An 18,485-nucleotide genomic window follows, 5' to 3' on the forward strand; every position below is an offset into this window, starting at 1 on the left:
AGTAGATTTTTTTCTGACATTTTTCTTTTTTTTTTTACCTTTTTCAGAGATTTTTTTCTGACGTTTTTATGACATTTTTGGGAATTTTATTTTCGGACATTTTTTAAACTTTTTGCGGACACATTTGTGGGACATTTTTCTGACATTTTTTCTGACATTTTAAATTTTTTAAACTTTTTGCGGACACATTTGTGGGACATTTTTCTGACATTTTTTCTGACATTTTAAATTTTTTAAAACTTTTTGCGGACACATTTGTGGGACATTTTTCAGATATTTTTTTTACTTTTTTTTCGGACATTTGTTGGACATTTTTTACCTCGTCCCTGAAACAGAGCTTAGTTTTAGCTGCCAGCCGTTACAAAGACATCAGACTAAAATACATTGTGTGAGTTTGTACATCGCCATAACAACCCAGGACAGTCGTCCAAGGACAATTCATTGTTTTCATGACTTTTGGGCTAAATTTCTAATTTTCCATCACATGACTGTAAAGCTGGATTAAAGACATTCAGTGTTCAGGACTTACCTCTGAGTCTTAAAGTCTTAACCCTAAAATGTCTCAAGTGTTTCATCTTGTGGGAAGCAGCTGTTTAACATCAGTGTGTTGTCCTGTTTGGATATTATTCAGTATATTGTTTATGATGTTTATTCTGAGCAGCTTTTACAGCCTTTATCTTCTCATTCATCCTGCTGAACCGGCTTCTTCTTCACGTATCTGTCGTTCTTCTTTGTGCTGCAGCAGCTGCTTCTTCTGTTGTTTGTATTTCATGCTTTCTCTTTTAATTCTTCTGTTTGTGCTGAACGTATTAACACTGAGATTGTTTTATAACTAACCTGTGTCGTGCTTCTGCTCTTCCTCTGTCTGTTTATCTCTGTGCTGCTGCTGCTGCTGCTGCTACTACTGCTGCTGCTGCTGGCTCTCTGTGTGTTGCTTTGCATGGCTCTGCTGCAGTCCTGTGTCTCTCCTCTATCTGAGGAGCCTTCCTCTTCCTCTTCCTCCTCTTCCTCACCCTCACACAGCGAGCCCCACTCTGGGCTACAAAAGGTGAACATCTACACATGAAAACACACACACACACACACACACACACACACACACACGTCTGTAAGGTGATTTTTAGGACATTTTTTTTAACTTTTAAAACATTTTTTGGAGATTTTTTCTGATATTTTTCATTTTTTTTTTTTTACGTTTTTTGGAGATTGTTTCTGAAATTTTTTGACATTTTCCGGAAATTCTTTCGGAATTTTTTTCAGATATTTTCTTATATTTTTTCGAACATTTTTTCAGACATTTTTTAAACTTTTTTTTCGAACATTTGTCGGAGAGTTTTATATCCGACAAGGCAGCTTTACAACAGGTGAACATCTACACATGGAAACACACACACATGTCTGTAAAGCCTGGAGCACACAGCGCGCTTCATGCTCGCGTGACGGCAACGTCGCGTGTTGTTTTTTATTTCGGCGTCCATGTTAACAGGTTAGAGTGGACACACTGCCCGCATGAGACGCACGTCAGACGCGCGTCAGACGCACGTCAGACGCGCGTCTATTTTATAGAATAGAAGGCTCGCCTATTTTACACGCTAGCCGCTTACCTCTCGGCTGCGTCTCCCAGCAGCAACAGACAGTGAAGGTGATCTATTGACTGTATATGAACATCATACCAGCAAGATTACTACAGTTTCCATGTCTAGACATCTGTAGAATATGTCACTGACCATCAATATTTTACACTTCCTATCTAGATTTCAAAATAAAAGGCCTCTAGCGTTTTTAGTGCACAGAATCATTCATTCATTAACACAATGCTTTTATTCTGAAATACTCTAAATAAAGCAGTGGTGTACTTGCAGGTTTCCATCAAGTTAATATAGTACAGGCTTTTAATTTTGTAAACACTGTAGTAGTCATAGCAGAAACCCTACATATGCTATAAATATAATAGACTGGGTTAATAGGTTATAAGAACATCAGGTGATGGGCAGTATTTTTCCGATGCGCGTTCTCTCTCTCTCTCTCTCTCTCTCTCTCTCTCTCTCTCTCTCTCTCTCTCTCTCTCTCTCTCTCCCTCTCTCTCTCTCTCTCTCTCTCTCCTCTCTCTCTCTCTCTCTCTCTCTCCCTCTCTCTCTCTCTCTGTCTCTCTCTCTCTCTCAACAAACACCACGTAACTTTATTGTTCTTTCTTTTAGAGGTGTTATTTAATTTTTTTAAAGATATTTAATAATAATTTTCGTTTTCTAAAGGTTAACAAATAACGAAACTGTTTATTTTGCTTTGTTTTATAATAATAAAAAAAACCCACTTTACTTATATTTATCATTCTGAAATACTTCAGGTGTTTTTCTCCATCAAGGCGCAGTTCAGCAACAGGGTGGTGAAAAGCTCCAAGTTGCCTGAGATGTCGGAACATCAGCATTTATAATGTAAATTGCTGTCCCGCCCCAGATGTAAATTAAGTCGTTTTCGATAAAAGCCGCAACCTGGAATGCTGTAGAACAGGAACCCGAAACCCCCTGGAAATGTTGTTTAAAACTGTGCCAGTCAAAGTGAAGAGGGATTGCTGTAGGCTCTCTCTTACTACTAATGTATTTATTTATTTTTTTGTATTAATATATAGCCCACAGAAATCCCTCTTCACTGTCAATGAAGAGGGATTTATATATATATATATATATATATATATATACATATATATATATATATATATATATATATATATATATATATATATATATATAGCCCATATAAATCCCTCTTCACTGACAGAAAAGAGGGATTTATATGGGCTATATATTAATATTTATGTATGAATTTATTTGCTTGTTTTTAATAATATTTACAAATTACCCTTTTTTGTCTTAAATAAATATAAATCACATTTATTATGAAGTTAAATGGCCATTAAAAGGCAAACTCTATGTAGAAAGAAAGGGCTGTCAGCAACAGCAAAAACACAGCTGACAGGTAGCTGAGACGCTCCCGAGACGCGGGTAACTCGCGTCTAGTGTGAACACCCTAGGTGGGCATGACGCGGCCATGACGTGACGCGGCCACGACGTGACGCTGCCGTCAGGCGAGCCTGAAGCGCGCTGTGTGGCGCGGGCGTCAGGCTGAGCCAGCGTCACACTCTGGTCTGTTGTTGTTGTTACTTTGTGTTATTAAAATGCCGACGTCTGTTTGTGGGTAAAGGAAACTTCTGGGCTCAGGTAAAGGTAAGAAGAAACACAAATGGACGGGGAAACACTTAGATTAAACACCAGAACCACCTGATGGAACCCAGCCCTAGTAGAGGCTGACATAAAACCACAATCCCCTGCTCCATGTTTTCACATCCTCAGCAGTCATCATTTTTAATTTTTTGTTTTTCTCCCTCATCCACTCACCTTCAGTTGTCAAATGGTTTTGACCATCACGCTGCCCTCTGTCTGCACGGAGTGGTGCTGCAGGCCCTGGACCCCCACCTCCACCCTCCATACTTCACCTACTCCACCTCCACCACCACCACCACCTCTCCCATCTCCTCGCCCTCCTATTCGTCCGTTTCTCCCACCTGGCCGTGGTCTCGTTCAGGCTCCGGCCAATCAGGAGACTTCCCGCCTCTCAGCCCCTCGGGGATCGGATCGGTCCCGTCGTCCAGAGTCCCGTCCTGGAAGGTTTGATCCTCATTCTCCCCCGATGTCCTCCTCCTTCACCTCTGTTTATCCATCTTCTATCTACCACTCTTTTTCCCCTCTTTCTTTTGATTTGGTTTGTCTTTTCATCTTATTCTTTCTTCTGTTGTATTTTCTTTGCTCACTTTGAAATCCAACATTACAAGGATACATTTCATTATCATGAATAATTTAACACTGTCAGCTCTGCTCTCTTTTTTTAAATTATTTATTTTTTATTATTGTATATTTATTGATTTCAAAAGGGTCGAACAATCAAGAACTAAGGAGCATAACGCAAATATTTACCCTCTTTTCCAACTCACCCTCAACACAGAACACATTCTCCAAACACATGAGAGCCAAAAAATGAAATAAAATATATAAATAAACAATAAATTAAATTCAAATATATAAATAAACAATAAATAAAATTGAAATATAAATAAACAATAACAAATTAAATAAAATGTATAAATAATCAATAAATAAAATTAAAATATATAAATAAACAATAAATACAATTAAAATATATAAATAAACAATAAATAAAATTGAAATATATAAATAAACAATAATAAATGAAATAAAATGTATAAATAATCAATAAATAAAATTAAAATATATAAATAAAATTAAAATATATAAATAAACAATAAGAGATGAAATCAAATATATAAATAAACAATAAATACAATTTAAATATATAAATAAACAATAATAAATTAAATTAAATATATAAAATATATTTGACAAATCTCTCTTTGAGGCTCATATTGAACAGATTAAAAATGTGTGATTAATTTGTGATCAAATAAGTATTTTAATCGATTGACAGCTCTAGTAAAAACTCAAAATATTTGCTGGCTGCATCTTCAAAAATACAGATGTATGCTTACTTTTGTTGTTCATATTGTTATAAAATAAATATTTAAAGATATTGCAGCTAATTACACGGTATGAAATCCTAAAGTCTAAATACCAGTTTGGTATTTGCATTTGTTATTCTTTTCAAAATGTTATAAAATAAAAGATTAATCAAATCATTGTCAAAAAATAATCATTAATTAATCTGTAGTGAGAATCTCCAAAATGCTATGTAGGTTTTCCAAAACAACCTTAATTTAACTGTGTTATGTTGTTTCTCAATCGTGTCTTAATACATAAAATACATATAAGATGTTAAAATAAATGCCAAACAACATGCCAAAAAACCCTCGTGATTGATTTTCAAGTGATATATAACTGAGAAAAGCAGCAAAGTGTAATGCTGCATTGTTTCGGATCATGTGTTTCTGTGCAGGACTGGGCCAAACCGGGCCCTTATGACCAGTCAGTGGTCAACACCCTGAAGAGGAGCCGGGACAGGAGAGAGACTACAGATCCCAGCAGCCACCACGGCGCTGACGTCACCACACCAGGGGATGAACCACATGGGGTTAGAGGAAGCCACTCTGTGACATCGCACAAGGTCAGTTGGTGTTGGTCGTGTAAACTCAGGTCACATGACTTACTGGGAGCTTTCTGATTGGACAGAAATTTGGTAATGTGTAAATTCTGACGGGAAGAGATTAAATCCAAACGAGTAGTGGAGTAACATTACAAGTGTCTTTCTGCTGTTAAATTAGTGATTCAAAGAAAAACACAACAAACTACGAGGTGTGTGTGTGTGTGCAGGACGACAGGGAGGCCCACGAGGAGTTGGCCCGAGCGCTGGCCCGAGGCCTCCAGCTGGACATCCATGGCTCCAGCAGAGACTCCCTGCAGGGCTCCAGTGGCTACAGCAGCCAGACCAACACACCCTGCTGCTCAGAGGACACCATCCCCTCACAAGGTACACACACAAATACACACACATCATGCTTATATTATATGTTTTATTTCAATATCATAAAACGTTTCGTAAAGGTACAAAGAGCACTGGGTTAAATGCATTAAGTCCATCGGGAACAAACCAGAAAAAGGTACCCGTAGAACCCATTCACATATCTGGAGGTCAGAGGTCAAGGGACCCCTTTGAAAATGGCCATACCAGTTTTTCCTCGCCAAAATGTAGCATAAGTTTGAAGCGTTATTTAACCTCCTTTGCGAGAAGCTAATATGTGGCTTTTTTTTCATGGCATTTTTATGACATACTATACCATTACTCTTTAATGTCTCTTTTATGATGTACTATAGTATGACTTTTTCCGTGATTTTTTCTTTTATGGAAAACTGTGTTGTGGCTTTTTTGCATTACTTTTTTAGGCATACTATACAATGACTATTTAATGACATACTGTATGTGAACCACGACTTCTTTTTATATTTTTTATGATGTACTATACAAAACTTTTTTCATAACATTTTTCGACTTAATATACTATAACTTTTTATTTTTTCGACATACTATACTAAAACTTTTTAAAAGTTTTTTGACATACTATATTATGACTTTTTTATTTCTTTTTTTCGACATACTATACTTTATTATTTTTTTGACATACTATACCATGACTTTTTTTCAACATACTATATTATGACTTTTTTTTTTTTTCAACATACTATACTATGACTTTTTTTTATAATATCATGGTATAGTATGTCTGAAAAAAAAAAAAAAAAATCACAGTATAGTATTTAGAAAAATTACATGAAAAAAAGTCATGTATGTTGAAAAATTTTGTGAAAAACAATCTTAGTATAGCATGTCGAAAAATTTCATGAAAAAAAGTCATGGTATAGTATATTGAAAAATTTCATGAAAAAAGTCATAGTATAATATGTTGACATTTTTTTTGAAAAAAAATCCTAATATAGAATGTCGAAAACTTTCATGAAAAAAAATTCATACTATATAGTATGTCGAAAAATTTCATGAAAAAGTCATAGTATAGTATGTCAAAAAATTTAATGAAAAAAGTCATAGTATAGTAAGTCGAAAAATGTATTGAAAAAAAAATTCATAGCATAGCATGTCGAAAAAGTTAGTAAAAAGAAATCATAGTATAGTATGTTGAAAAATTGTAAAAAAAAGTCGTAGTATAGCATGTCGAAAAATTTAGTAAAAGAAAATCATAGTATAGTATGTTGAAAAATTGTGAAAAAAATTCATAGTATAGTATGTCAAATAATTTCATGAAAAAAAATTCATACTATATTGTATGTCAAAAAATGTCATGAAAAAAAGTCATAGTAGTATGTTGAAAAATTACATGAAAAAAAGTCAGTATAATATGTTGAAAAAAGTTAGTGAAAAAAAGTCATAGTATAGTATGTCGAAATATTTAGTGAAAAGTCATGCTATAATATGTAGAAAAAGTTAGTGAAAGAAAATCTTAGTATAGTATGTTGAAAAATTTCATGAAAAAAAAGTCATACTATAATTTCAATCAGACAACTCACGTTTGAAATGTTTATTTCAACAGCAGAACATGGTTAGAGTTTGGGGTCTAGACTCCGACCTCATCACTCCCTGCAGATATGATTACATGAGATATTGGGAGTGATGATTAAACATATTTTCCCCCGTCGGAGCCTGCAGGTGGATGCTGGGGTGGTGGTGGGGCTGAAAGAGCAGGCAGCGGCAGTACTCGTTCAGGGCAGCAGCAGCATTGTAGAGGCAGAGGGAGAGACAGGGAATTTTGCAGCTTCAATAGACCGCCCAATTGGGAGGGTGCATTTGGTTTATGGTATTGAGAGTGAGGCATGTCACAGGTGTATGTATCAGTGCAGCTCGAGTCGACTGCCTGAACTAGCTCGCAGGCGTCGCTCCATATGTCGAAACATTTTGTGAAAAAAGTCATACTATAATATGTCTAACAATATAATGAAAAAAGTCATAGTATAGTATGTCTAAAAAAGTTGTAAAAAAGTCATAGATTAGTATGTGAAAAAAATGTAAAAAATCATGGTTTAGTATGTTGAAAAAAATAAGTCATAGTATAGTATGTTGAACAATTTCATAAACAAAAAAGTTATGGTATAGTATGTTGAAAAAAAATTAAAAATCATAGTATAACATGTCGAAAAAAAACGAAAAAGATATTACAAAGTCATAGTATACTAGGAGTTTTTTATATATTTTTTGTCGGAAAAACACCATAATATAGTATGTCGAAAAAATTTTAAAAAATCATAGTGTAGTATGTCGAAAAAACGCCATAGTGTTATATATTGAAGGAACTTTATAAAAAGTCATAGTGTAGTATGTCGAAAAGAATGAAAAAAAAGTAATTGTATTGTAGGTCAAAACATTTAAAAAAAATCATATTATAGTATGTCGGAAAAAATATAAAAAAGATTTTCAAAAAAAAATATATGAAAGTCATAGTATACTAGGAGTTCTTTTTTATATTTTTTATATATTTTATTCGGAAAAATACCATAGTATGTCAAAAAAAAAAATTCATAATATATTGAAAAAAGTCATAGTATAGTTTGTCAAAACAATGTTAAATCATGGTGTACTATGTTGAATATGTTTTTTTAAAAAGTCATAGTATAGTATCTAAAAAAAGTAATAATTTAGTATGTTGAAAAAAGTCATAGTATAGTATGTCAAGATTTTTGTTTAAAAAGTCATATAGTATGTTGAAAAAATAAAGTCACAGTAGAGTTTGTCTAAAAAAATTTAAAAAAGTCATAGTATAGCATGTCGAAAAATTTAGTGAAATTAAGTCATATCATAGTATGTTGAAAAAAAGTCAGTATAGTTTGTCGGAAAAAAATAGTTATGTGGAAAAAAAGTCATAGTATAGTATGTCAAAAATTTTTTAAAAAGTTATAGTATGTTGAAAAAAAGTCATAGTATTTCGAAAAAAAAGTCAGTATAGCATGTCAAAAACAGTTGGAAAAAAGGTCATAGTATAGTTTGTCAAAGAAAAGAAAAAAAAAGTCATAGTATAGTATGTTGACATTTTTTGATAAGCTGGTTCTCTGTTCCCTTCAGTATCCGACTGTGACTACTACTCCGTGGGAGCGGATCAGGACGGCGAGCATCAGCAGTCATCAGACTTTGATAAATCCTCCACCATCCCCAGAAACAGCGACATCAGTCAGTCCTACCGCCGGATGTTCCAGTCCAAACGCCCGGCCTCCACCGCTGGACTGCCCTCCAACCCCGCTGCCATAATCACCCCGGGAGTCGCCACCATCCGACGGACGCCATCCTCCAAACCCAACCTGCGACGACCCTCCGGGGGCCTTAGCTTGGGCCCCATCCCCATTAAGGCCCCCATGATCCCAGTCAAGACCCCCACTGTGCCTGATCATCACGGTTTCCCCAGCAGGGCGGCATCAGAGGACGGCAACGCACCACGAACCCCGCTCAGCCCTCCGACGACCCTTTTGTCACCAGGCAGCAACGGGCCACTGTCACCGAAGTCCGGCCCGTGGGAGACCCAGCACCTTACCGAGGGGTCAGATCCTCCTACCCCGCCGCCGCAGCCCGGCGGTCGGGTGTCAGAGTGGGAGCGCCGGCCTCTCCCGGAGCTCCTGGAGGAGACGGAATATAGCGAGGTGGAGGATTTTCTGGTGGCTATCCGACGAGGCGTCAGGCTCAAGAAGACGTCGACCAACGACCGATCGGCGCCAATTATTCACTGAGACTAGAATAGGTTGGTTTGACTTGAGCCATTTTGCGTCCCTGGCTGCATTTCAGCAAATATGCTCTCGAAGGGACACAAAATGGTCATTAACAAGTTAGCGCAAATGGGAGCTTATGACATCAAATGGACGCTGAGGTTAGGAGGAAGTTGCCCAGAGTCTCTGATCAAAGATCAGTTTAGAAATTAGCTAAGGTAAGGAAAACAACTCGGCCCCATCACCTTTTGGCCAAAGATAAATTGTTTAAATGAGGGATGACAACCCCTTCGTTTTGGGGCATCACAGCCTGCCTATACATAGTTTGAAAATCTCTTTTCTGAACTGATACAAACTAAAGAGAATCTATCAAACTAACGTGGATAAAAGGTAGAAGTGTCTTGTCCAGATTAAATCATTTATCCAGTGACAATGTAAACCTTTTGTTAAATATCAATGAACTTGTTCAGGCAAAGAATTTCCCCACATCGCCACTTTTACTTGCTTTGGAAAATGAGTGAAACCTGCAGCCTCTTGCAAGTTGAAAACTGTCAGTATTACACTCGACTAACTCCAGTTAAGTTTCCCTACCGGTGCTGACCCGAGATCAGTTCCCCTGGGCAACTTCCATACGTAAGAGAAAAGGTGTGAAAGGACAACCTTGTGGAAACAAGTTATAGCAGAAACTACTTAAATGAAACATTAAGTCAATGTTAATGCGTGTAGTATTGGGAAGAAGTGACAATAGATAACGTAGGGAAAAAAAATTCTGGAAGGATTGATGGAGTATTTTCAAAAAGATCAAATCATTATTTGTATGTACATATTTATATTTTGATGTGTTTGTACTTTTTTTGTTTGTCATAACGCTCCTTTTACATCCCCCCCCCCCCGTAGTCTCCACATCTCCACTAAAGGTGCCAAAAGCCTGATGGCTGAATTTAACTTAAATATTTAATTGAAAATGCTGGATTTTTTTTTTTTTTATGTAAAAACATAGATGGGGTGTTTGATAGAGAATAAAGACGGACTGAAAGAAAAATCAAGCTTCTACGCAAACTGAAAGAGTATTTGTATTTGTTAGGGTTTGAAGAGTGTAACCATTCACAACTATGTTAATTATTACCACCGACAGTAGATTAACCTGCATGTTCTTAAAACGTTTGCCCCAGTATAAACAATCATTTTGGCTTTTAAATTAGATTTATAAGACTGTTGAGCCCATAACATCCCAGCATTGGATATTAACAGTAGCGGATCATGAACTGCGGATGCCTACGACGTGCTAGATCAAGTCTGCTGTTAGATATTGCTGTAATTTGATTTTTATTGTTGCAATTATATTCTTTAAAGGGACTGTTTGTAACTTTTTACATGTATAAATCTACCGGGTCAGAATCCCATGTGCGCTCGCGTGTGGCTGCGCTGTTCAGACCGCTCCTCTGCCTGCTTGTCTTCACTCACACAACGCGCGCGTTCTCGCTCACTCCACACTGCAGAAGAGTTAGTTTAGCTCTGAGAATATCTAGTGAATGTACGGTGGATGTACGGTGGATGCAGAAATAACTGCTGCAGCTCCTCCAGACCAACAGAGGTTTCCCGTGTCTTGTGAAGTGACAAGTGAAGCTCAGCAGAGAGAAACGTTATCGTCTCCGACCAAAACTCCGGTGTCTCCCCTGTTCCCTCCGGCCGCGGTCGGGAGGCTGAAGCAGGAAAAGCCAACACTAGGATCAGCATTGATTCATGGAGAGACCTTGGTCTGGTCAGCTAACATTACTGCCAAGCAGCTGAAATATAGAGTGATATTGTGCTTTTAGCTGATGTGTGTCTCCTCACTGCGTTGACCGATGCTCCTTCATGTCTATGTAGAGCGAGCACAAGCACGAGCCCGACGCTGACTTTCGTTGACTTAACGGCCTCAGGTGTCGCTGTTAACAAGACATTTCTGAAAGTTACAAACAGTCCCTTTAAAGCACCTTTTGAAAAAATCTAAAATGGACATAAATCAAACTATTATTAAGTACCACTCTACACAGACCTGATCTGACTTTGTCGGCCTCCAGGTTCACGAAACGCCTCTGTCCCGGCTCATTGTTCAACTTTTAACATGTTGCTAATCTACAAGCTACGTAGCAACCGTGTGTTAGCATACACTTCCAAAAGTCCATGGTAGTAAATAGAGGTTGTTACTACAGGTTCCGTGTTACTACTTAGCTAGAGTAATTGGAGTAATGTGGATTGGTGTATTGGTCTGTTGTAGTGAAGCCAGTGTGCTGATGGGGAGTTGTAATTTAGTTGGCACAGATGTTAACGGTTGAGGACGAGTCAAAGCTTCAGTATTGGGACGGTGTGCTGCAGTTTATCTGAATTGGATTATTTTAATGTATTAAACGGAAAATAAATGGCATATTAAATCGATAATGACTTTTAGTATACACCTACTAATAAAAGATCTGTTAGTTCACCGTCCCAATACAGGCACCACTATGAAGTGTACATTATTTGGAAAGAGAACGGGTATATAAACTCTAGCTTGCTTTAGTCCTAAACTGTCTGTGCTTACTAGCCTTCAAACACCAACTGTTGGGTCTATAGAGAGGTTTTAAAGGTGGTTTAGCACTCTGGCAGCCGTGTTGGAGGTCTTTAGCTCTCTAGCATGATTACAGCTGATTACATTTGGCTCAACAGAATTCAAAGAACGTTTCAAGTTTGATACATCTACCTAATTATTAGCTAAATACTGTATCAATAGCTAATCAGTAGCTAAGGAACAGCTCTTAGTAGAAACTAACATTGTAACCAATAATGTACATTTTAGTAGCAGAAAATGTAACTAAGCACTTCCGTTTTCTGCTACTTTATACTTCTACTGGAGTACTAAAAAGTAGAATATTGACTTCCAAAATGTAGCGGAGTAGAAGTATAAAGTAGCAGAAAATGTAACTGTAGTACTTCCTTTTTCTGCTACTTTGTATTTCTACTCCGCTACATTTTGAAGCCAATAATGTATGTTTTAGTTCTCCAGTAGAAGTATAAAGAAGCAGAAAGTGTAACTAGCACTTCCATTTTCTGCTAGTTTATACTATTCCACTACATTTTGAAGCCAATAATGTACTTTTTAGTACTCCAGTAGAAGTATGAAGTAGTAGTTTAGTACCCTACTACATTTATCTGACAGCTTTAGTTACTCACAGATTATTAATACGAACTATTAATTACATATTTACATTTACATTTACATTTGAGATGACTGAACATTTCTACAGACACTTTTAGATATTATTTCATCTAGCTTTTGGAGATCCATTATCTCTACCATGTCGACAAAGACATTGTTAAATAGTTTGATGTTTACATATTTTATTTGCTTAATATTAATATTTTGTTTAATTCATCTTTTTTAAACACTGTGCAATAACATAAGAAAGAATCTAATTTGTCAGACAGACGACGTTCAGACGCATCACAACAAAGTGTTTCAGCTAGCGGAGAGCCACAGCTCCATAGACCTCCAGTACGGTTCCAGACGAGGCCGATAGATTTGAACTGAAAATCCTCTATTAGCTGCGATTAAACCGGCGGTTACAACCGAACAACAAGCGTACCCTGCTGTGCACTGATATTCATGTACGACTGCGACAAATATATAAACCTGTAATAGCTTGTAATTACTAAATGTCGAATAGCCCGATGAGTTAAAAATCGAGCTTGTGTTTGCGGGTAATTAGCGTAACGAGCTGAGATAGACGAAACTTCCCTGTTGCTACTAAATAATTACTGTTAATAGAGTGTCATCACCAGTCATATTATTTATTCATTTTAAATATTTTCACTCATTTTATTTGTGGCTTTACGCGTTTCTAAACTCCCCAACTGTCCCGTTGAGCATATAAAACATATTAACAAATATATTTAATATGCATGTTGTCTTTTTTTTTTTTAGTCGAACAAAAGATTTAATAGTCTGCTTTTTTCTACTGGAACTAAAAAAAATGTTTTCCTCAGTTGGTCTGCTTCTACTGGACCAGAATGCATTTTAGATGCTGTTTCATCATCTGATGTGTTTCCCTACAGGGATCATTAATGTTTCAGATTTAGTGTGACAGCAGTTTGACACCCTGTATGATGACTGAAGCCTGTCTGTTTTATATCCTTTTTCATTTTCCAGCGCAGGTTAACGAATACAATCGTGTAGCTGACGCGATAACAAGCGTATGAAGCCGAATGTTCGAGGCCTGCGAGGACTCAGTAACTGTGTGTGATGCTAACGCACACTGAGGATTAGAAAAGAGATTATTAGGAGTCACATCACATTAGTAACAGAAAATCACAATGTGTTGAGAAATTTTAAATTCATTCTAGATACAAAAAGAATCAGTAGTCCGGTCCTCAGTGTGTGTGGAGGCTGTTTCTGTCTCTGAGCTGTAAGTAAAGCAGCCGTCAGTGTGTCCCTGCCCTTTAACGTTTAGCCTTTACTTTGAGACAAGTTGCCAAATCCCCAACAGTATATGCTAAATGATGCCCTGGGTTTCTTTCTTTTACTGTATTTTATTCTCACTGAGGTGCTGTATTAATCTGGGTCACATTATCACTTGATGCATCTACTTTTTCTCCACGAACATTTAACAAATAAATAACTGAAATGACACATTGTGTTTTCAACTTCCATCCTGTAATGCATTTTAAAAGCCAATGATTGAGTGAAATGTCCAAGTTCCAAGAGATGGCCATCCAAGACCATCATACCGTGTGTTAGTCCTGGATCAGAGCTAAAACTTAACTTTTATTTCTTAGATTTTATTACCTCCTTTTCCCAACAGCTGAGCCAGGACAAATATTATTAAAACCTGAGAGCCACACAGAGTTTGGAAGACGGTTGCGAAACTAAAACAGCCTCGAGTTACCCTGGCTGGCAGAAGGGATTAAAGGGAAAACATTTGAGACTAAGAGTAAGCACAGTATTAAGGCCCCAAAGAACCAAAAATGTTCAATTGAATATATGCACATGATGCTCTTTAGTGTTTAGTTCATTGTCCTTCTGAAAAGTACACTAATGTTTTTTTTTTTATTTTCATTTGTTCCTCTAAAGTTCAAAAAGTTGGAATATTTAAATTAAGGTTAACATGGATGAACAGTTTGCTGCTGCCCTTAAGTCTGATTTTGATTTTATTTAAAATACATCTTTATTTATGAATGGAACAGAGACATAAATGTAGCTTCTGATAATGTCAAACATATAGTCAAATATTCCTCAACGCGGTTAAAAAAATAAATAAAACCTGTTAATCTGAGCCTTATTTCTGTTTTTTGGGTAATAATTTGGACGATGGAAACATAAATTTGGTAATAATCACCGCTCAACTACATTAATGCCTCACATGACTATTTTGTAATTTTTAGCTGATATATAAATAAAGTTTCCTTTGTTTTACTTAATTTTATCAAAACGGCACATGAATTGTTGAAACGTTTAAACTGTCAACTCAGATAGTGAAATTTCCCACCAGCCTTGAACGCATCATAACAGTTAAAGCTGAGAAACATTTCCATCTAATTTCAGTCATATTTGCTCATAAAGTGAAAAACATGAGCAGATAATTAACAGGTTTTATTACGTTTTTAAAGAAGACGGACACTTTAGATTTTAGCTTCATTACCCAGAAGGTATCAGAATGGTCTATTACTGTGACACACACAGTCCCGTCTGTGGTTCTAGAAGTACTGGCAACCTGTTGTGTTTGTTTTATTACTGGGCCGACCTGTTTCTTTACCTCTGGCTCAGAGAATCCTGTACCTTATGTTTAATGTTCAACTCCTGAATTACTAACTGTCTCCTATTTTCTATGTATACCAGCTGTTTTGGCTAAATAATAAAATCGTAGCATACGATGTGCATCTGATGACTGAGGACATTTGTGGTTTGTTTTTTCTTACTGTGTACGAAACCTCTGATTAATGTTTTAGATCAAAGTTTAATTTTTCAATTACATTTAATTTCACAAGACTGAAGTAGTAGAAATATTTAGTTTGACTGTGAGCTTAGTGAAATAGATTACAGTTTAACTTTAGTACAACAGCTAGAAATTGAAAACATTTTGATCCCTTAATAAACTCAGTAAATATTTAAATATTACTGACAAATACGGAAGTTCTGAGAGGCAAGTGAGAAAAAAAAAATGTTGGTGATCCACTTTCTAAATCTGATCTAAATTGTTTTTCCTGTGTTTAAGACTTAAAAACAGGTTCTGTAATGTTTTTGTTTAAAGTTTTGCCAAGATCATTTTTCTAAATTACTTTCTTTCGTCTGTGAAAAAAAATCCCAAAATGGCAGATTAGTGTATATTAAAATACATATCCAGACAAAAGAAAGACATAACAGAGATGCCACATAATTTGCTAAAATCAAAATATGTGTACCTCGTGTTTAGAGTGGATGGAGAAATTAAAACCGGAAGAAAAAATGAATGCATTTAGTCTTATTTCAGAACATGGGGGTCGTGGTGCATTCAGCCTCTTGTGGCCGAAATTAGTACTACAACAACAACAACAAACAAAAGGATCCTGGCAAATAAATAAAAATATATTCACCTGTTTTGACAGATGAAAAAAAAAAAGAGTAAGGAACATATAAAGGTTATCTTTGCAAAAACCTTGAAATCATAAACACAGGAGAGAAAACAATTTAGATCAGACTTAGAAAATGGATCACCAGAATATTTACTTAATTATTTTATTATAATTTATAATTTACTTTAATTCTTACTTGCCTCAGAGAAAAAAAGAAAGAAATTAATGGCGGTAAAACAAATTTGCGCTAACGTGTTATTATCGTGTTAACTTTACCAGACCTAAAAAAAACCCAACAAATTATTGAAATTTAATTACTGAAAACTTTAAAGTCCCCGTCCACTCAGAACTGTGTTTTGCTTATTGTTACTTCAGCTGATTTTGAGGCTGGGAATTTATTTGTAAACGGTACCAAAACGTGGGTTTCACATCAGCACTATGATCATAAACAAATCTTAAAGCCCCTGAAAACGTGGTTTCAAATGTTTCTCCATAACATTATGATTAAATAAGGAACAATCAAAGCTTAAATGTGGAAAAAAAACATCTTAAGTTAGTATATATTAAGAGTTTAACACTAAACGCTTTCTTGTAGGATCCCATCGTTCAACGTAAGAAACTGATTGAGAAAAGGTGTTTTCAGAGCCTTTAAGATGAACTGTGTACTGAATGTGACTCTGTAGTTGACTGGTGTTTGTGTAGATACACAATCTGACCTTAGAGCTGCTCAGAACGACCTTGAGGTCACGTCAGCCGTCGACGATGAATGAGGCGACACAAAAGAGCTTCAGGATCACCTGCGGAGCCAGAGGTAAACACTCCCAGATTTATTATTAGTTAGTTTAAATTGCACATTATGTTGCAAAAGGCATTCTGTATAATCAATCCTTCCACATCACTGGTGTTATATAGTACATACATGAATCAGTGCTCAACAGCTGCTGTTCCAGACTGTCCACAAGATGGCAGCACCACACAGCATTCCTTTAACGGACGGACTTGAAACACATTACATACTTTGTTCATAAGCCTTTAAATATCTTTTCTCTTCAGAGGGAAATAAAAATCTGCTCACCACACAGGCCTGAAGAAAACCTTCATGCTCTTTGAAAAACAATAAAAACATGATATGATACAAAAACATACAAGTTGAGATTGTCCACGGTAACAAACAGCATCATTTATTATTACTTATTAATTAGTTACTCCTTATATGATTCAAACAGATTGTATATTGCTCGTAGTCCTCATTCTCTTCTATTACGACAAATTCCCCTCGAGGTTTTTACAGTTAAACTTAAATATCTTCTGCAGCCGAGTCGAAACACTCGTTAAAATATTGTTCAAACATCTCCGTCACCCGGAGGTCTTTACTAACCCAGCCCTTAATTCCTTTTGATTGGAGGATTTGTGTCCTGATCCTGAACATTTCTCCTCCCTGCAGCAAACATCACAATCTGTTAAATAACAGCAAGAAATCTCAATCATTATTACAAGATTTTTAAAGTTTTGGCAATTTTCAAACTTTTCAAGGCGTGAAAATAACTCCTGTTCTCCTTCCATGTGTTTATGACGTGTGTAGAAAATAAAGTGTACAGGCTCGTGTGAAAACCAGTCGAGGGTTAATGGAAAAGAGTGATGTGTCTGAAATCACTCCCTCAGTCACTCATTCACTACTTCCTATATAACAGACACTCAATAGTTCACTCTGTAGTAGAAACGCACTGATATGAACAGATCATGTGAAGAAGACGAGAGGCGAGCTTTTTATATTGTCCCACTAGCGACGCCAGTGTTTAGAGAACCTTCTGTAGAGTCAACCATAGATTGAATGTGTGTGTAACAGTATAACCTTAGTTTATTCTTTAAATATGTAGGCTAATAAACAGCAGCCTTTCTCTCCTTATTGATAAACCTTTAGCTCAGCCTCCTAAAGATTACTTTCTCATACACTAAAAATGTCTTTGTGAATTACGTTTCGAGGGATATGTTTTTGACACGTCACAAATTCCCTTTCTTAAGGCCCCGACACACCAAGCCGACGGTCGGCCCGTTGGACAGTTTGGAGCTGTCGGTGAGCGTCCGTCGGCCTAGTTGTTGCGGTGTGTTTCGCACCGTCGGCTCTAGTCGGCCCGTGTTGGAGGTTTTTCGGCTGATTCAGCATGTTGAATTGGCGGCGGAGCTCGTCTGTGAGAGAAATCACTCCGATTGGCTATTCAGCTTAAAAGAATCAGTGCACAGGAAGATATTTTATCGAAATCGCAATATGGCCTACTGCAATTTTGAAATCGCAGTATTTGTTAAAGAAAAAAATTGTCAAAATACCATTTTGAATTAAATATTGTGGTGCTGCAGAGATGTCCTGGCCTACACATCATTATCTACAGACTTAAGAAAACATCTTTGTTTGGTACAGATACCCGCAAAAATCACACCATAATCATTTTAATGTGTGTTTCAATGAAAATGAGAACATGTAAAAATTATCATTACCTCTAATATCACAAGTCATATCGCAATATCAGTCAAAAATATCGCATTAGTTTAGTCAATAAGTTAATCAACAGGAAAATAATTATGTAATTATAAACCAAAAACAGAAGATATTCTCCAGCTCCAGATTCTAAAATGTGAGGATTTCCTATTTTATATCATTATAAGTTGAACATCTTTGTGTTCGAGGTTATTGAGTTCTTA

General features: G+C 36.3%; 1 protein-coding gene and 1 long non-coding RNA gene across 8 annotated transcripts in view; one reads left to right on the top strand and one right to left on the bottom strand.

Annotated features, from left to right (window-relative positions):
• Positions 1-10,679, top strand: part of LOC119503721 (protein MTSS 1-like) — a 60,716-nt gene extending 50,037 nt beyond the window's left edge. For 2 of the 7 annotated variants that reach the window (XM_037795625.1, XM_037795626.1), the window contains exons 12-16: positions 956-1,048; positions 3,399-3,662; positions 4,963-5,130; positions 5,337-5,493; positions 8,590-10,679. In XM_037795625.1, the coding sequence (XP_037651553.1) occupies positions 956-1,048; positions 3,399-3,662; positions 4,963-5,130; positions 5,337-5,493; positions 8,590-9,245 (1,338 nt within the window). In that variant the 3' untranslated portion in view covers positions 9,246-10,679. The remainder of the gene's footprint in view (positions 1-955; positions 1,049-3,398; positions 3,663-4,962; positions 5,131-5,336; positions 5,494-8,589) is intronic. The other 5 variants (XM_037795627.1, XM_037795628.1, XM_037795630.1 and 2 more) reach the window with 3 other exon arrangements.
• On the bottom strand, positions 305-18,162 carry LOC119503724. The gene is made up of 3 exons (XR_005210377.1): positions 16,708-18,162; positions 16,505-16,585; positions 305-1,056 (listed from the first exon to the last, which is right to left on the bottom strand). It is a non-coding gene; the product is annotated as an uncharacterized LOC119503724 (long non-coding RNA).
• Between the last annotated feature and the right edge of the window lie 323 nt (positions 18,163-18,485).

This window comes from Sebastes umbrosus, chromosome 15 (assembly GCF_015220745.1).
Source record: "Sebastes umbrosus isolate fSebUmb1 chromosome 15, fSebUmb1.pri, whole genome shotgun sequence".
Taxonomy (NCBI): domain Eukaryota; kingdom Metazoa; phylum Chordata; class Actinopteri; order Perciformes; family Sebastidae; genus Sebastes; species Sebastes umbrosus.